General features: G+C 34.3%; 1 protein-coding gene across 1 annotated transcript in view; it reads right to left on the minus strand.

The window, feature by feature from the left end:
• Positions 1-9,054: 9,054 nt before the first annotated feature.
• Positions 9,055-19,770, minus strand: part of SP3 (Sp3 transcription factor) — a 63,743-nt gene continuing 53,027 nt past the window's right edge. The window contains exons 5-7 of the mRNA XM_059054540.2: positions 19,030-19,222; positions 13,234-13,430; positions 9,055-10,837 (exon numbers count right to left, since the gene is read on the minus strand). Of these exons, the coding sequence (XP_058910523.1) occupies positions 10,521-10,837; positions 13,234-13,430; positions 19,030-19,222 (707 nt within the window). The 3' untranslated portion in view covers positions 9,055-10,520. The remainder of the gene's footprint in view (positions 10,838-13,233; positions 13,431-19,029; positions 19,223-19,770) is intronic.

Raw genomic sequence — 19,770 nt, forward strand, 5'->3', positions numbered from 1 at the left:
CGTATCAAGTAAGCCTTGAGCTCAGCAGTAGAGCCTGAGCAACTCAGCCACTATGTTCTTTCTTTGAAATGTCATAGAAGCTTTATTAGGTGCCCCCACATATATAATCCCATGCCAAGCAGAGGGCCCACATCAGGCTCTTGCTTGGTGTATGATGTTCAGATGTCACATCTGTGGACAGTTAGCAGGTTTATGTTGTAGCTCTTAGAGGATCATGTGTATAAAAACAAAACAAAAAACAAACCTAATCTTCCCCTAACTTTGAAATAGAAGGAATATGTTGCTATAATGGAAAGAGTACATGAGACTAGAGAAACCAGGTAGAATTTTTAAATTTAAGTCAGAAAGGTAATTGTAGTCAGAATGTCATCAGTGTCTCTAACTATACCTTTCAGGACAGGAACTATGAATTGATTATTTTTTTATCCCAAGTGCCAAGTATGTATCAGAAGAATCAAACAGGGTTACGTGTGGGAAAGAAAGGTAAATGGTAGTCAGAAACAGGACAGAGATGTCTGTTACCACCACTTCCAGTTAATATTAAGCTGCCAATGCAGTAAGATACTTTTTTAAAAAATAAAGGTATCAGAATTGGAAATGAAGAGACAAACCTTTTCTTATTTGAGGCCCATTTGACTGTCTACATAGAAAATCTTATAGAATCTATAGGCAAACTATTAGAACTAGCAAAAGAATTATGTAGACAAAATCGATTTATAAAAATCAATAGCATTTATAAAGACCAACACTGATCAATTTACACATTAACTTTAAAAAAGCCTATTCCCCAGAAAAAAAAAAAATTACATAGGAGTAAACATAAAAATAAGATGTGTTAAGACCTTTCAAAGAGAACACAATAACTTATAAAAAGGACATTAAAGTAGACTTGAATAAGTGGAGATAAAGAAGGTCCATGGATAGGAACAGTCAGAACTATTTTGGGGGCTTCCCTGGTGGCGCAGTGGTTGGGAGTCTGCCTGCCAATGAGGGGGACACGGGTTCGAGACCTGGTCTGGGAAGATCCCACATGCCACGGAGCAACTGGGTCCGTGAGCCACAATTACTGAGCCTGTGCGTCTGGAGCCTGTGCTCTGCAACAAGAGAGGCCGTGACAGTGAGAGGCCTGCACACTGCGATGAAGAGTGGGCCCCACTTGCCGCAACTAGAGGAGGCCCCCGCGCGGAAACAGGGACCCAACACAGCCAAAAATAAATAAATTAAACTAAATTAAAAAAAAAAAAAAAAAAAAAAAGGGCTAAAAAAATAAAAATTTTTAAAAAAAGAACTATTTTGAAGGACAGGTAAGGGGGGCGCAGAGGAGACCTGCCCTACCAGACATCAAGATGTGAAAGCCATGCTGTGGACACGGCAGGAAGGGGAGGGTGGGATAAGCTGAGAGTAGCACTGACATATATACACTACCATGTGTAAAATAGACAGCTAGTGGGAAGCTGCTGTATAGCACAGGGATCTCAGCTCTGTGCTCTGTGGTGACCTAGAGGGCTGGGATTGGGTGGGCTGTGGGGTGGGAGGGAAGCTCAAGGTGGGGGGATATATGAATACATATAGCTGATTCACTTTGTTCTATAGCAAAAACACAACATTGTAAAGCGACTATACTCCAATTAAAAAAAAAAGTGAAACCCATGTTATTGATTGCATGGTCTTAGCACAGGAAAGGCAGAAAGAAATCAAGGAATAGACCCACACGTAAATGGAAACTTGATAAATGAGAGGCAGCATTACAACTAGTGGGGAAAAGTTGGGCCATTCAATAAGCTGTGCTGAGACAACTGGTAATCCACATGGAAAGTGTTAGGAACTTCACACCATAAACAAAAATCATTTCAAAGTGGATTAATAAGCCAAACTGAAAGACAAAATAAAATTTTTAAAGAAAAATACTTTTATGACACCAGAGAATTTGAGAAAGACAGAAAAGCTACAACGCATAGATTCAATAATACTTTTGTAGAACACTAGCACACATACAAAACACCATAAACAAAAGATAAGCCAGACTGGGAAAAGATATTATCTGCCCATATATATCTAAAATAATATGTATCTGGAATATTATTAAGAATGCTTAAAAATCAATGCAAAATAAAAATAACCATAATAGCAAATGGGCAAAGAATTCAAATAGATAATTCCTTTCAGAGGAAACATGGGTTACAAACGTAACAAAAATATGCTCGACCTCACCAGAATACAGAGAAATCAGAATCAAAATCATGAATTATTTCATATCATTCATGTAGGGATTGAGATATATATATATTATATATATATAATATTATATATATATAATATATATTTAAGTGGCAACACTGGGGTCTCTGCAAGAAAGGATTTCCCCAGTTTGAAGTGGGTTTCTGCAGCTGATGGGCTGATCTATGACTACTTGAGTTGGAGTATGGGTGGAGATGGAGGGGGAAGAACTGGAGAAAACAGGGCAAGAGGCCACAGTGCAGACTATACTCCCAGCCCCTGGGAGAAGTGAACATCATGGAAAACAGCTAGCTAGGCCTGAGCCTTCTTTCCAATATTCAATCCAAGAGGGCTGTATACTGTGTGAAGAAACCCCTACAGTGAGAGGCTGTGAGGAGTACCATACCAAGGCATGGGTTGAATGAAGAGTTAAATGGTGGAACCAGTAAGAAAAACATGCATTTTTTTCTGCTATAGTTTAACATTATGTTTGGTTATGCCTACTGGCATCAATATCTTTATATATACATGGCTTTGTTTTTCTGATTCCTTTTTAACTTTTTACACTTGCTTGTTTTGCTCCCAGATGGATTTTAAAGCACTTTGTCAGACTCCAAAATAAAATTGCATTGGTTTTTTCATCGGAAAGAAATATCTGCCAAGTCCAAGGATTTGGGGACAGTGTGGGAAAATGTGAACTCCTATGTACTGTTACTAGCAGTTGAATTTGGCACCATGGAGATCCATTTGGCAATATCTGGTAAATTTGGAGAATATCTTATTGACCAGTGACTGAAGTTCTAGATACATACCTCAGAGAAACACTCACACACATGCACAAGGAAACATGTCAAGTATTTCATTGCAGCATTGTTTATAATAGACAAAAATTGGAAATAACTGAAATGTGCATCAACAAGAAAATGGATAAACTGTGATATACTCAAAGAACTACAGCATTTAAAATGAATAGTTTAGAGGAACATGTGTTAACATGGATACATCTCAAAAACATGAGTGCAAAAACAAGTGCCCAAAGATTATGTACAGTATGATACCATTTATATAGTTTCAAAAACATGAAAACAACCCTATATATGCACACATATAGTAAGCATTTAAAACCATCCATGGTATCATTCTGATAAACATCAAATTCAGACCAGCAGTTACCCGTGCGTGGGAAAGGAGAGAAATGGAATGAGACAGGACTATATAGATTTCAACTATACCTATAATCGTTTCTCTTTAAAAGAAAACAAGCAAATATGTGTAAAATACTTAAGACTGTAAAAGCTGGATGGTGGATACACAGGTATTTGTTATATTGTTTTTCTATATTTTTTCTATATATTTGAAATGCTTCATCAAAAAGGCACAATACTAGCAATTTTGTTAATGTCTGCTGACAGAAAACTAGGTGGATCTAAGTGAATGAACACTTTAATACAAGATGGGGATAATTATTTCCAAGTGTAGGAAGATTATAGATTTCTCTAAGGGTAACATTTACTAATACTTAACTATGTGTCAGGCACTGTGGGAAGTGGTTTACATGCACTAACTTATTTAATCTCCTCCATCACCCTTATGAAGATGATGCTACTACTACCCCCATTTTACATTTTTAAAAACTGAGGCCCAGGGTGGAAAGGTAGAGTCCATGGTCACATAGCTAGTAAGCAGCAGAGCCAGGACATAAACCCACGTGTGCCCAAGTCCAAAATCTATGCACTATGTTATACTGTGAAAGTTTGCACCTTTACTAAATGATTCAAGATGAAAAAGCCACACAAAGTTACCAACAGTAAAAATGGGAAAGGTGCAATTAACTAAGAATTTTTAAAGGATCTGGATGGGAGGAAGCTAAGTAATTGGGTACACACAATTAAAAGTGAACCAAACTGCACCTGAGTCTGAAGACATCATGAAAATATAGACCATGTGGTGGGAGATACTAACCATAAAGCTAATGCTGGCAAAAAGTCAGTGCTCCGTAAGACCAAACACAGACACAGACATAGACACAACCCTCTGATAAGTATCCTCAGACTGTAGATGGACTTCTAGGCCTTTCCATCAGTTCTCCTGGGCACATCTTATTGGACCTTCAAAGCTCACCCTTTCTGACTCATTCAGGCTCTACGCTGAGTTTTCCCTATCTAAACCTAACTGATCTGGCACTAACCATGACTTTTCGTTGGTATTTTCTACAGCACCAAGTCATCAACTGTTTCAACCAGTGTATTTTATTCAAGAAGGAATTGTATCTCAAGATGTTTTAGTTGGCACTATTTGGTAGCAAGTAACAGCCTCTCAAACTTAGGAAAAACCTGAAGATAGAAGTGGGGGAGTCTCTGGAAGGTTTTGAGGGTATCTCATGGAACCCAGGAACAGGAAATGCACAGGCACAAACACTGGAACAAAAACCAAAGTTATCAGGAATCAAGGCAGCCGTTCTCTTCATCTTTTTTTTCTGGGATTGTATGGTCTCTCATTTTGATTTATTCTCTTTCTGCTTCACACGCAGGTTCCAAATGCAACTTCCCAAGACATCAGTTTTCCGACTCCGAACTCCTGGGAGAAATCATCTAATTGGCTCAAATTTGACCAGATGTCCACTCCTCGTCCAATCATCTAAACAGCTCGCCCCTGAAGGTGGCAGGAAGTAATATTCAGAAAATGGGACATAAGTTGGGCAGATATCCTAAAAATTATCTAACCTAACATTTCCTGTTATTTCACTGTTGCCTATTAATTGGAGGCTTATACATTTTTTGGAGAAATAAGCTGCATTTCTTTGATGACCTCTTCCAAGTTTAAGGCTGGGACCACTAAACTGTAAATGTTACCTTTCAATCAAAATGAACCTAAAGATTCCTTGGCTGATTCCTAGAAATGTTAAACTAGAATTCTCTATCAGGGTGTAATTTCTGTGTTTCCTTCTTTTCTTCTTATTCCATCCTTCCTGATGAGGCAGTCACTTCAGACACATTGTCCATTATCAATTTAGATTCTATAGCTCTCTTTTCAGATTTCTGCTTTGAAAGCTCCCCCTCATTCTGAAGGTGAAAATCAATGCATGAACCGTATTTAAACAATGGACACCCCAAAACACTGGTCCCTTCACTACGGAAAAGTGAAATCTCCAGTTAATAAACGTGTGGGGGATAGGGGAAGATATCATTTATTGAGTCCCTACTGTAAGCCAGGAACTATGCTAAATGCTTACATTTTAATCCTCGCAACAATCCTATGAGGAATACTATTGTTAGTTATCTCCTTTTTATGGATGATGAAAATTAGGTTTTAAGAAGAAAAGAAACCTACCCAATATCACACCATATAGTATGTAGCTTAATATGGATTTAGGAGAGAAGCAAGGCTGTTAAAAAGCTGGGGGGTGGGGAGATGACGGCTAAAGGCAATAGACTCCTTTTTCAGCACATCATATATCTTAAACATATAATTTTAAAAACCGATATAAATCATGTTACATGACAGCAAATCATGCAGCTTTTTCTAAATTTCAACTCCAACTTTGATATGCATTTTCAAAGGAAATAATAGTTATCTCTGAGTAGCTCAGGTTATTTAAATTCCTTCATACTCTTATTTTCTTAATATTTATCAATATAAGTATCACTTATATAATCAGAAAATTTTCCAACAATTTTCTTAATCCTGACTGGGCCACACATCTGCCCATCTTTCTTCTCTTCACCACTTAATTTAGAATATCCTATGCTTCCTGTCTCCATAGCCTCCTTTCCTGTGTCCTCAGTTTTTGACCCATCGACTGCTAACAAAGATCAGTTGGCAACTCCTTATTGCCAAAATCTTCTCTTTTCATCTAACCTGATCTCTCTACTGCATTTGATGCTCATCACCATCTTGACACTCAGTTTCTATGTCAGCCTCCTTGAGGACTCCTCTTTCTCCACCAGTTCCTTTAATGTGGCTATTTTCCAAGGTTCAGGCCTTTGCTCAAATGAATCCCCATGTAGTGTGTGAACAGTTTTAGCAGACTACAATGAATTAAATGTGCATTTTCTAAGACCTATGATCCCCAAAAGATTAGGAACCACTGGTAAAGATTAAAACCTGATCTCCTTCTCAACTTGACAGCCCCTCCTCCAAAACGTCCCCACTCCATCTCTCACAATTTCCTCTATCATCCATAGCAAAATTGCACTGTTCCTTTGCTAGAGCCATTTCCTCTGCCTGAATTTCCCAACTTCTCCATGCAAAATTCTCCCTCTTTTAAGTTTCTAGAGCGCTTTTTATCTGCCACTAGCATGTATTTACAATATATTTGATTATACACAAATCTGCCTGAACAAGAAAAGGGGCCAAGTCAGTATTATCTTTGTGTCTCCAACACTAAATAAAAAACATGATTTCACTAAAGTATCAAATCTTGTTTCCAAGATATCGACCAATCTTGTTCTGTGCTGATTATCAGACTACAAAAGACTTACTGCTCACTCATGGCAAAAAGTTTTAAAAATACTGTTTAGTAAAACAAATTGTTCTCTTACACTGAAAACAATTCTTGTCTACTTAATTAAAACTGAAAACCAAATTGTCTACTAGTAGGGAAGCATGACCAACAATATTTTAAAACCAAATGTTATTATTAGTAACCATTAGTAACCCCGTTTCAAACAATATTGAATACAATAAAAATTTTAATAAAACAAAAACTTTGGAATCTTAAGTAAGTCAGTAATAGGATCCTTACTACAATTAAGATACTAAAGGGATGCTTGCTCTATTTAGAGTGATTCTAACCCAGGAGTGTTTATCAGAGCCACTTGAGGAGCTGTTAAAAATACATACAGTTGATCCCTGAACAACATGGGGGTTAATCCACATATAACTTATGGCCCTCCCTATGCCTGATTCATCCACATCTGTGAACTCAACCAACCAGACTGTACAGCACCGCAGTATTTTACCCCTGAAAAACAGCCACGTTTAAGCAGACACCCCACAGTTCAAACCCACCGCCATTCACGGGTCACGTGTGCATACTCTCCATCTCCAGAAATGTAGATTTAGGTCAAGAACGAAGCTAGGCCTGTGGACATTTTAAAACAGCCCCAGCATTTTCTGATGAACAGTACTGGCTAAGAACTATTTTCTATGAAATATGTTTGACATGCCTTCAAATTACATGTACATGTACTTTTACTATTTAAGTGTTTTCACTATTCTGAAATAACTTAAGCATCTTCATTATTTTGCCCAAAGTTACTTACAGGGCACCTGACCTTTTGCAATAGGTGTATGTCTTTAAAACTTTATTAAAGTAATTTAATAATTACTTTTAATTTAATTACTTTTCAAAGGCATTAAGTCTCAATCAACAGAAAATAAATTTTCTTAAGTGATTATTTTCTTTAAATTGAGGTATAGAGTATAGACACCTAGTCCACTAGATGAGTATGTTCTGATAAACAGGAATTATTTGTATGTAAATATACTGAATATGCACTAACTCTAGCCTTTACAAAAATAAAGCAATGGCCAAAAACACCTTATTGAAGAATATACTCACACTAAGAAATATTATACCCATACACAATACTAATAGATTTTACAACTAGAAAAAAATTACTTCAGGGTAATTCTTCAAATATTAAGTTTCCAGAGTATATTCAACATTTTTTCAATAAAAATCAAGAAGTATTAAAAATCACCTTGGTTGAGGTTGAACACTAACTTTCATTTCGTTAGGTAAAGATCCAAAATTCATAGGTATATTCCAGATGGGCACTCAAAAAAATCTAAAAACTTACTTAAATAATATTTAAGACTACTTACTTTCTTCATTGCATTCATGTTCTAAGAATTGATGAAATTTGCTTGGGAACTCATGGATCAAAAACTCTCTATAAGCTTACTATAAATTTTCAATATTAAAAACAGTTCTACTATCGCACTCTAAAAAGTTTTTTAATCTCCTGACTTAATAGGTGTTTTTGCTCAAGTGAGCAACCTCCCTCACATAATCCTCTTCACACAACCTAAATAATTTTTTAAATTCTAGAAATTATTTACAGGAGTTTGAAAATTAAAATTCTAACCATGTAACTTCAAAATAAATGTACATTCATTAACTTCTTTGATTCCAAGTAAAACTTCCTATTTCACGACACAAGCTTAAGTCTCACATGAGAAAAACTTTGTGTTTATATGTGTATCTAGCATTGTCCTATACGTTCAAAAATATTACTGACAGTATCAGATTGGGCCTGGAAAACAGACAATGGAAATCTTTAACCCCACTGTATACATGTAGAAAAGTAATTGGATTTTTTATTTTAAAATATCTAAAATAGTCATATTAATATCCTGTTAATTTTTCCTTCCCTCTTACCCTGCCTTTATGATTAGACATATATAAATTCAAAAACATAACCCTTTCAAATAACTCTTGCCATGGTTACCAAAGCATATCTTATGCTTATCATTTTCAAGAATCTTCATGTAAACTCAAGTTCTTGATAAATCAAAATATCCTGCATTGCTTTAACAGGGGAAACAAACAAAGGAAAAACAAGGTTTGCAAAATGGATTGATAAAATTCTAATGAATCAATGTGGGCTAAAAGATCTTTTCCAAAAGTTCTATTTAATAAGTTCCTTTTTAGGCGAAAAAAATAGTAATCTGCTAGAGCCCCTACTCTTCCCTTTTTAATATACCTGTTTACAATAATCTCAGCATCTGAAATCAAGAATCTGCAAATAAAATGCTAAGAAAAATAAACCACATTGATTTTCTTATCCCATATTACTGCAATTATTTCAAATGCATAGGAATACAACAAACTCAAAAGAAAAAAAAATAGTGTTTTATTAACTACCACACTGTTATAATACACTTTAAACGTACAATAAGGTAGCCTTTAAATTTGAGGTGGTCTTAAGAATAACAAATGAACAGAATCCCAAATTTCTGAAATAAGTGAACTGCTGCAGTTATAGGTATACATTTTGGAAAACTGTATAGCTCTTACAAGACCAGCAATGAATTTTATTTTGTACATTTTTTAATAATTGAAAATATAAACAATAATTAAAAAATAAAAAGAAAATACAGCATAATAAAAAACATACATTTCTCAATTAAATGTACTGGATACATATAAATTTTAAGGGAAAAAGCAAAAAAGGAAAATGACTGATATTTAAGTGCAGACTGACTACCTAGACCAAAAACAAAACAAACAAACAAAAAAGACTTAAAAAAATATCATAAAACCTCTAGTTCTCTATGACTAATATCCATATGGTTGGAGTATCGTCACTATGGAAGTGATTTTGTTATGTTTGCATATGTTATACTTTACTGGTAATTTACATGATGGCTTTTAAGGCCCTGGCAGACATGTGGTTTTTGGAAACAAGATTGGATTCAAAAAAAAACAAAACAAAACAAAACAAAAAAAATCACTGCTAAGACGCAATAACACCTTATTTTTTTTGGTCCTCCAATACTCAAGAAAAGGGATAATTCACTATAACATTTTCTTACCACCCAAATGCCTCAAGCTATACATTTTAAACTTTTTTAAACATTGGTTATATTGCCCAACTTCGTTATTGAAAGAATATTAACAAGACATTATTTTGGCAAATTAAATCTTAAACATGGCTTTTCAACAGGATTTAAAAGGTGACTATCCCTAGAGTTCCATGTTAAAATGTAGTTTTCAAAATCTTACAAGAGTAATGCTTAAAATATTGTACATAGTTAACCTAATTAAAATAATTAGCTTCAAAATGACAAATTGATAAGCTAAGTAAAGCCTACACTATGTAACATTTGCTTGGAAACTTGATTTGTCAGTTATGCATAATAAAAATTCCAGTCATCAAGAAAATTACAAAAATTTTTTTTATCATAACATGATTTCTTTCACCCACCAACTTTTTTTTTATCTTACAATAGATAAATACCAACATGTTCTCATTTTTACACTAAACCACACAGGATTGATGCATTTGGTTAGACTACCATTCGCATTGTTAAATTCAATTTTCTCTTTATATAACTTGGTAAAATTTCATTTCTTCTAGATTCCAAAAGTACCTACAAAACCCATGCAATTTTACCATTTTTAATATACTATGGAATATCATACAAAGTAAGGCATTTCAGTGTCATGTATAACCAAGTTACTGTCAATCCAAAAATTTTTGCACATCAATAAAAAGATATCTAAGAACTTAGGAACAATGTTCTTCTCACTACTGTATAAAAATAACCACAATGAATAAGTATTTGTGTAATATTTACTCCATTGTCTCATTTCCAGAAACTGTGACAAGCTGTAAAGGTATTTCAGTGTTGGTAAGGATATCTTGATTGCTGGTGGTGGAAGTATTAACAGTTCCTATCCCTGAAACAGAACCTTGTTGAATATTTGCAAGGATAAGTGTTGTTCCTCCTGCAGTAATCAAAGTATCATCTCGTGCAGCTTCCACAGATGCCAGCACTGTACTGCTAGAGTGAATACCTTTTTTATTCTGATGTGTTTTAATATGTTTGGCAAGGTGATCACTTCTCATAAAGCGTTTTGAACATTCTGGACAAACAAATTTCTTCTCACCTGTTGAAGAAATTAAGTTACTTAGTCTTTTAAATTTAACATTAATGACTCATCATTCCCTGAGAAAGAAAATATGCCAACACTGACAGTTAGGGACAGGGAGCAGAGTTCAATTAGAACTATATTAGCTTCATGAGCTGTCCCTGCAAGATTTCTCTCATAGAATATTTTTCCTCAAAATAAATCTGTCACCTTTATTTCTGGATGAAAAGCAATCTTCAAAATTATTAAATTATACACTGATATTCAGATAAAAATTTAGTACCTCAACTATGCTAATAGTTTTGAAACATCTGTTACAAGATACCAGCTTAAAAATGACTATCTGTAGCATACTTCTCTAAAGAAAAATACAGTTTTAAGCTATATTTAAGGTATTATTAACATGTCAGATCCCTGATACTAAACCTTCAACTCTTAAATGTGAATTCAAGTAACTATACAGAGTACTTCTAGATTAAAGCCAAAACACAAGCTTGAAGTCTAATAAAGACTGAGTAGTCCCAAGAATAATGGAGATGGCCAGCTGACCTTATTTCAGCTGGAATAATCAAGAGCAAGCCTAATACATCATGATGTTAAAAGTTAATAAGACTCTATGATGCCTAAATTTTTTTCCCAGCATAAATAAAATACTTTTTTTAAACACAAAAGACAGACAGAACTTGTATTATGTTGAAGACCTACTATGTAAGACAATTAGAAGGCAAAAGAGGCCAACCTACAAGGAATCTAGGGAGGACTCAATCAATAAACAAATCCAGTATTTTCTTATTTTCTTCAAAATGTCTTTCTTACCTATCTCTTGTTCCAGCACCTCTCCTCTCAGTAGGTCCTCATCAGACCTCATGCCTGAACTATATTACAATGGCACGCTAATCTCTCCCTTTCCAATCCAACAAATCAATGCCAGACAAACCTTCCTTAAATACCAAATTTTATTACAGTACAAAACTTCACCACTGTACTAAGTGGTATGGGAATGCAAAAGTAACCTGCAGATAACTAAACAGTTTAGACTCTCCATTACCTAACTTCCAATGACTTCTATAACGTGGTTCAATCCTACGTAACAGAAATGTGTTAAATAAAATCTCATCTTCACTCGTGACAAATCATCTCTCACTTCTTCTATTCATATACTATTCTATTCTTCTGGGAAGGTATTTCCCAAAGCTTCTCTTGGAACATTAGTCCTGAGACATACTCCATGGCAAAATGGCACAATGAGAGGTTGCCACTACCTCCCCCGACCTGGAGATGTACAGTGCTCATTAGCATTCTATTAAAGGTCCTAAGAGGCATTCCTTGAAGGTACTTGTATAGTAACCCTCTTTAACACAGTGTTTCGTACACTTATTTGATCATAGCTTTTTTCCCTTTCACATTATTTCTTTTTATATCCTGCTAATCAAATTCCACTGAGGAAAATTCTATTATAGGGCCATCTTAACGTCTACCCCAGCCCAATGCTCAAAAATGCCTTACTATCCCAGCAATAATGATCTCTGCCTCCAAACACACTTTTATCTACTTTCTTATATTGTCCATTGCAGTTTCAAACAAGTTAAGCTCATATGTCTACCTACCTGATGAGACAAATTAAAACGAGTAGAGCATGTAACATAATACTACATACTTCATGGGTTATTTTATATATTTAGATCTAAGAGACTTCAAAATCCGTATCGTCCACCGTTTCACCATAGTTCTTTCTTCTAAGCTCTCTAAACTTTGTAAATGCATTATATATTTTTCAATTCTTCAGTATTGAGCATAGACTGATGAACACCTTGATCATTACATGGCAATAGAAGAAAACTATCTGTATATGTTATATTAAGGTAGAATTTGGGTCATTCCTAGGTCCATTTCATGTAACAACCACACAACACTATGTGTTAAAACAATTAAATGAAAGAGTCTTCACATCAACAATGCCTTGGTTATTCCTCAGCAAAATATCTTTTGCTTACCTCACACATATTAAAATAAGAGAAAGGGTGAAATGCCTGAATTTATCAGAGGAAAAGGAATTATTCTTTATTACAGTGTTAAGGAGGAGGAAGAAGATAATGATCAAGAGTAAAAGCACACAACTAATTTAAAACATTAACATAATTTAAAATGATGAGATAAATGTGGCTTAAGACACTGAATAATATGAAAATAAAAGCTAACCAAAGTCTGCATAAAATAAAACATTATTTTATAAGATAAGCCATACTGGCTTGTTTGGAATTAGTGTTTTTAAATTGGTGTTACTGAAGATGGAAATTTGATGTAATTGGTCATACTTTAAAAGATTCAGTTCAGTAAGGTATGCTTAAAAAAAATTCAAGGTAATATGTAGCCTTACAATTAATTTTTGTCTGTTAAAAGTAAATATTAGTAACCTGTATGTGTTCTTCTGTGCCTCTGTAATTCATCACTTCGAGTAAATCTTTTACCACAGAACATCCAGTTACAAATAAAAGGGCGCTCCCCAGAATGCCAACGCAGATGAGCTCTCAGATGTGAGGTCTTCCCATAGACTTTACCACATCCTGGTATATGACAAATGTGTTGCTTCTTTTTCCCAAGATTGGTACCTCTAAAAAACACACAGAATAATATATACTTATATGAAAATATTCAAATGGACATTATCACTCATATCATACTCCCCATGTTGAATTTCAAACAGAAGACATTATCACAGCGAGGTCAATCAGAAACAAAGACCATTTAAAATCAATTTATAGAAAAATTAATAAGTTTTACATATTCATTTTACTCCACAACTAATGTGAGTGTTGTCCAAATGTAAATATGCTCAAGAAATATATAATTTAAAAGAACATTTCATACATAAAGAGTATATAGTAAAGTTATTTATTATTCGGCCAGAACCATTTATTATTCGGTCAGAACCATTCCCAAATTCTATGCACAGGCCCGATCCAATTAAATTAGTGGTACCGGAAACTAAATGGTCTATTCAAAGTCACGATGTCAGCTAATTTAAAAAGTAAATAAACCAACAATAAATGCATAACTAATCCTAGGTACAATTAAGACACCTTAAGAAGACTTTAAATTAAGATGATATAAGCATTATTTATTCACATATTTGTATGGCCGCACCCTGAATATACACTGACTTGGAGAAAATCAGAGAAAAAAATCTAGACAGGACTATTGTCTTAGATCCCTAGAACTACATGAAATAAATTAAAATTATCTTTACAGTTAAAATTCCCTATTAACCATGCAAAGATACCCAAAGAGAGATAATAAAATGCAGTTTCTCCACATTGCAAAACTTGACATCTGTTACATTTCAGTATTTGATACCAAGAACAGGGTTTAGAAGATATGTGCTTATTAGACGGGTGAACACAGGTATCTTAGCCTAAGCAAGAAGAAAACTTTTTTGATTCCAGAACTGATATTCAAATCATATTAAACACTATAGAAAATGTTATTACTCAACCTCAAAAAAAAAAAGAAAAAGCCTAGTTACTGAATAAAAACAAATGAGTTTATAAAAAAACATGACATTTTAGACTCATCAACTGTCAAAATCATATTATATAAACTTTGCAGTTTCTCTGAGATTACAAAAAGGTACATTTAAGACCCCCCCAACTTCCCCTCCTCCCACAATCTCATAGTCTAGGTATAGCCTATAAACCTTCCGTAAGCCTGCAAATCCTCCTGTATATAATATACCTATCGTTTTTCAAATTTTACTGGAAAATGCATATTTCCCCACATTTATATTTTAATGTACTCACACTCAGTAGCATGTGAAATTGCCATAGGACAAACAGTGCTAAACGGTGCAGTGCTGGCTGTTAGATGCCATAGGTGTTCTGAACAGGGAGACATCAATGTGGGCTCCAGTAGTTAGAGAAGACTTCGTGGAGGAGGTGGGTAGGATTTAGATAGAAAGGAGGGAAGGCATTCCAGGCAGAGGAATAGCATAAGTAAAGACAAGGAGGAGTCATGCTGTTGTCTCAAGGGCAAGGATGTCATAATCTAACACAATTCTAGTTTCTGCTCCAGTCCACCCCCAATTTCTACAACTCTCTTCAAAGAGCTGAGTTGAGTGAAACAGGTTTTGCTGGCTCACCTGCAATGCCAAAGTCTTAACCAAAGGCAATAATATTTCCATTTAATTTAGCTTTTTAAATGTTTTATTCTTAAATGGCCCTAAGAAAAAGAGCAATGTCTGTGGCTATTGGTGTACAAACTGATTTTACATATTGTGTTCACCATAGCAATTTCACAGAGAACCCAATTCAGTTCACTCTACACTCATAACTTCTTGCCTCTCTTCTAATCCTACCACTCAGGTGAATCAATGTGCTTTTATAAATTCGAAAGTGCTATTTTAGTAACTTAGCAAAATTTAGCTGTGAGGGCACAAACAAAGCACAAGACTATAACAAATTACAGCAACAAATATGAGTTCCCAAAGAACCAAAAATCCAGGCAAAGATGTTTTCATCAATTGAATTATAAGGAAACAAGACATACTTGTCTGAAAATGGGACAGGCAACTAAGAAAAAAACATGGAGACGGGGCACACAAAAATATACAATATAAGGGAAAAAGTCCAATACCGAGGTCCAAGTTTTTATTTAAAAAAAATTTTTTTACTCACAATTAGATCTAGATATGCCAGATATGGATTTATGGCATGTGATGTGAAGGAAGAGAACTTTAGTGAATTTATCAACAAACTTCAAGTAGTAAAAGATTACTGTAAGTTTTCCTCTTGATTTATATAGTTACAGCATTAATACCTATTATATGATCTTAAAAAACTAACAATTTTAAGTTCATTTTCTTGACTGCTTAAACTTGCTCCCAAAATTTTAATAATGCAAAGACAAGAGTGACACAATAAATAAAGCTAAATTCTGAGTAGAGGGATTAAGAAAAGTTAAGTAAATTGAGTCTTTTGCTTGGGACAGGAGAAACGGAACACAAACTGAAAGGCTAACAGGGAAGAAAACAGATTTTACAAATTACTTTTTTTTAAAATGGACTGAGGTTGTCTAAACCACACAAAACCTATATAACAATAACGCCTTTAGAATTTATTTTACTTTATAAAATTGTCTCTTCTACTAGAGTATAAAGTTTCTGAAGTCTGGTTCTGCTTAATAAATATTGGTTAAATGCCCAAATGAATAGTTTTTAAATATTTAATTATATTTTACACCTTGCTCAAAAAGGTAAAAAAAATAAAACTTAGTTCTCTGAAGATGCCACTTTATACATACTATTATTTTTTTAAAAGAATACTGTTGCCGAAAGAAAGGCTAATATTCTAAAATGTTTAAAGTGCCACCTACCTCACCTTTGCAGAACAGGATTTACTATATGCTATGCTTCTATTAATTAGATGCATCAACTGTCAATGATACAATTGTGCCTATCATGAATATTAGTTGAATTTTGTTCAAATGAGCTCTAAGAAACAATATTTTTTCTTAACTTCAATTTTAATTGTTAGAATAAGTTATTAAAAAATGAACTCATAAAAGTTCTGGAAAAATATGAGTATTTTTATAATCCTCAGTTTAAGGAAGACTTTTAATAGCATGATAATAATGCATCTCAACTAAAAATTTTGTGCTTAAAAATAGTTTTGCAAACTTTAAATGAGAACTTTACTTGGGTAAATAAATGCATTTTGCAAACCACTAACAAAGTTGAAAGACAATGTAAAACTGGAAAAAAATATGTGCACATATGACAGACAAATTAACAGATTCACAAGACAAAGAAATAATTCACAAAAGAAATTCTGAAATGGTAAAATAACACAACAAAAAATGTTCAATCTAATAAAGTAAAAAAATATACTGAATAAAACAATAGTGAAGTATTACTTTTCATCTCTCAGACTTTAAAAGGTTTTTAAAAATTATAAAATCCATTGTTGGCAAGGGTGTGGGAAAACAGATACTCTCATACACCACTGATGGAGTATAAATTGATACAACTTTTCTAGCAGACAATTCCCTTTGATAAAAAACAATTCCACCACTGCCAACTTATACTGATGAAATAATCAGATGTGCAAAGATATATGTGTAAGAATTAGAATTTCAACAATAAACTCCCAAAAAAGTTGTTAAATTCTTACACATCCATACAATAGAATACTATAAAGTCATAAAAAATTAATATAAACTCTATGTACACTTGGAAATATGATCACCAAAATTTTCAAAAGAAAAACAGACACGTAAAACAGTGAGAGTAAAGTCTGGAAGGATATATACAAAAATGTTACAATAGTCATCTTGAAGTAGGGTAGAAGTTTGGTATTCTTTTAAAACTCCTCTATATTTCTGAATTTTTATGAGCATGTATTAATTTAATAAAAATAATTTTAAAAGATTTTCTATTTAAAGAAAAGAATAAGCAAAACACAGGGAAGGCCTTGACCCTCAGTTAGATTTGACTTTCATGAACAATTTATCTTGAAAGTGCCCATAAAAATGAGAGTAAATTTCAGAAAAGTTGTTTAACCAGAATTCCACACTAACTTATTTAAATTGACCAAAACATTTCAAAGAATAAGTAAAACTTCAAACAAGTGAATAATTACCAGTAGGAAATACAAATGCCTAAGGATCAGATGCAGAAGAAGCAAATTCACCTGGGAAGCAGTACAGTGGTTAAGGCCTTGGTAAGAAACTGGGTCCAAATCCCAGCTGTGTATGCTGTAAAGAATCATTCAACCTCTCCATGCCTCACTTGTAAGACCATCTAGAACACGGTAAGCTCTCAGTATTAACAGTTACTAGTCATTACTATCATTGTGAATGGGCTGGCCAATGCACAAATCAACTCAAAGGCAGAGAGGCTCTATTAGATCAAGTTCATTAACTGTATTAACAGGGTTGGGTTTTTTTTTTCCTGGTCTATTTAAATAGTTCATTTCAGGGCTTCCCTCGTGGCACAGTGGTTGGGAGTCCGCCTGCTGATGCAGGGGATGCGGGTTCGTGCCCCAGTCAGGGGGGATCCCACATGCCGCGGAGCAGCTAGGCCCGTGAGCCATGGTCGCTGAGCCTGCGCGTCCGGAGCACCTGTGCTCTGCAACAGGAGAGGCCACAACAGTGAGAGGCCCGCACACCACAAAAAAAAAAAAAAAAAAAAAAAAAAAAAGTTCATTTCTGAGAGAGGTATATTAAGGTCTTTCACTATGACTAGAGGATATGGTTATAATGTCTTTAGAGTTCTATCAGTTTTTGCTCTATATATTTCAAAGTTGTGGGGAAAAGGTACCATGGCTATTAACTCTTCTTGGTGAAAACTTCATATTATTAAGAAATAATATCCCTATCTATCCATTTGATATTTTCACCTTAATCTTACCATGTCCAAGTTTCCTTTTTGTTAACATTTGCCTAATAAATCTTTTCCATCCCTTTATTTTCAACATTCCTGCACCAATTTTGAGATGTTCCTTATAATCAATATAAGGCTGGACTTTGTCTTTTAAATATGATCTGAGAGTTAATCTCTCAATTATTAACCTTAATCCATCCACATCTAATATAATTACTGATCTGTTTTGAGTTTACTCCTGTCGTGTTATTTCTTAATGTTTATTTTTTAAAACACTGAATGGAAATATTACAGTTACACTTTTTAAAAAATTCCATCATTAAGGCTTATTATTCATTTCTGTTGAAAATGGAAAAACTTATGCTTTATTTCTGAACTTATTTTATATTTATATTTATATATTATATAACTGCTATTCTCAAGCTAAGAATCAACTTTTTTTAAAATTTATTTTTATTGGAGTATAGTTGCTTTACAATGTTGTATTAGTTTCTACTGCACAGAAGAATCAACTTTTTAATCAGTATTTAGGCAAATCCATTGCTGGTTTGCAAACAGACTAATATCCAATATGGGCCTGTTAAATGGCATCTTACTATACTTTTTTTTTTTTAAGTAAACTAATTTTAGTATTTTTAAAAAAGGCATTTAGAACTGAAAATTTGATTTCACATATTTTGTTCTCTTTTTCTGCCACACTCATACAGACAAATACACAACATGATCATGTAATGAATAATTTCCCTTAGTTAAGTGACATGGCATGCAGCATTTCAAAAATTAGGGTGATGATATTAACAGTCTAAAAAGAAAAGTATGTTTCATGTGTGCATACCTCCCACCACCTTCTTTACAGTTGGGACAGGTGCAAGCTACCCTTCGAAGTCTTTTTCCTTCTTGATGTTGTTGGTCCCCTTCTTCATCTACCACCTGTACTCTTAAGTGTGTTAGATCATTGGTATTCAATGTAGAATCACCACTGAGCTGCCACTCTTCAGGATCAGGTTCTTCTTCCTTGATCCTAATATCTAAAGAAGAAAACAAATACAGATGAGAAGCAGCCCACTGGCCCAAAAAGATAGCATGAGATCTGAGCCTCTCTAAGGTAAAATGAATAAATACTATGTAAAAGTAAAAAATCATCTGTTTGTGGAGCATAATCATTGCTCCTTGTTGTGGATTATTCTTTTAAAACAATCTATTTTATTCTAAATATCAGAGATTAAGCCCAAAAGAGAATAAAGCCACCATGAGAGCTTGTTTTTTTTTTTTTTTTTTTTTTTGCGGTATGCGGGCCTCTCACTGTTGTGGCCTCTCCCGTTGCGGAGCACAGGCTCCGGCCGCGCAAGCCTAGCGGCCATGGCTCACGGGCTTAGTTGCTCCGCGGCATGTGGGATCTTCCCGGGCCAGGGCACGAACCCGTGTTTCCTGCATCGGCAGGCGGATTCTCAACCACTGTGCCACCAGGGAAGCCCGAGAGCTTGTTTTTTAAAATTCATTAAGAAAGCCAATTGAGCAAGCTGAGTCATAAAACAACCTGAAACTTCAGTTATAATTGTTCGAATAGTCAACGGTC

This window comes from Kogia breviceps, chromosome 2 (assembly GCF_026419965.1).
Source record: "Kogia breviceps isolate mKogBre1 chromosome 2, mKogBre1 haplotype 1, whole genome shotgun sequence".
NCBI lineage: Eukaryota > Metazoa > Chordata > Mammalia > Artiodactyla > Physeteridae > Kogia > Kogia breviceps.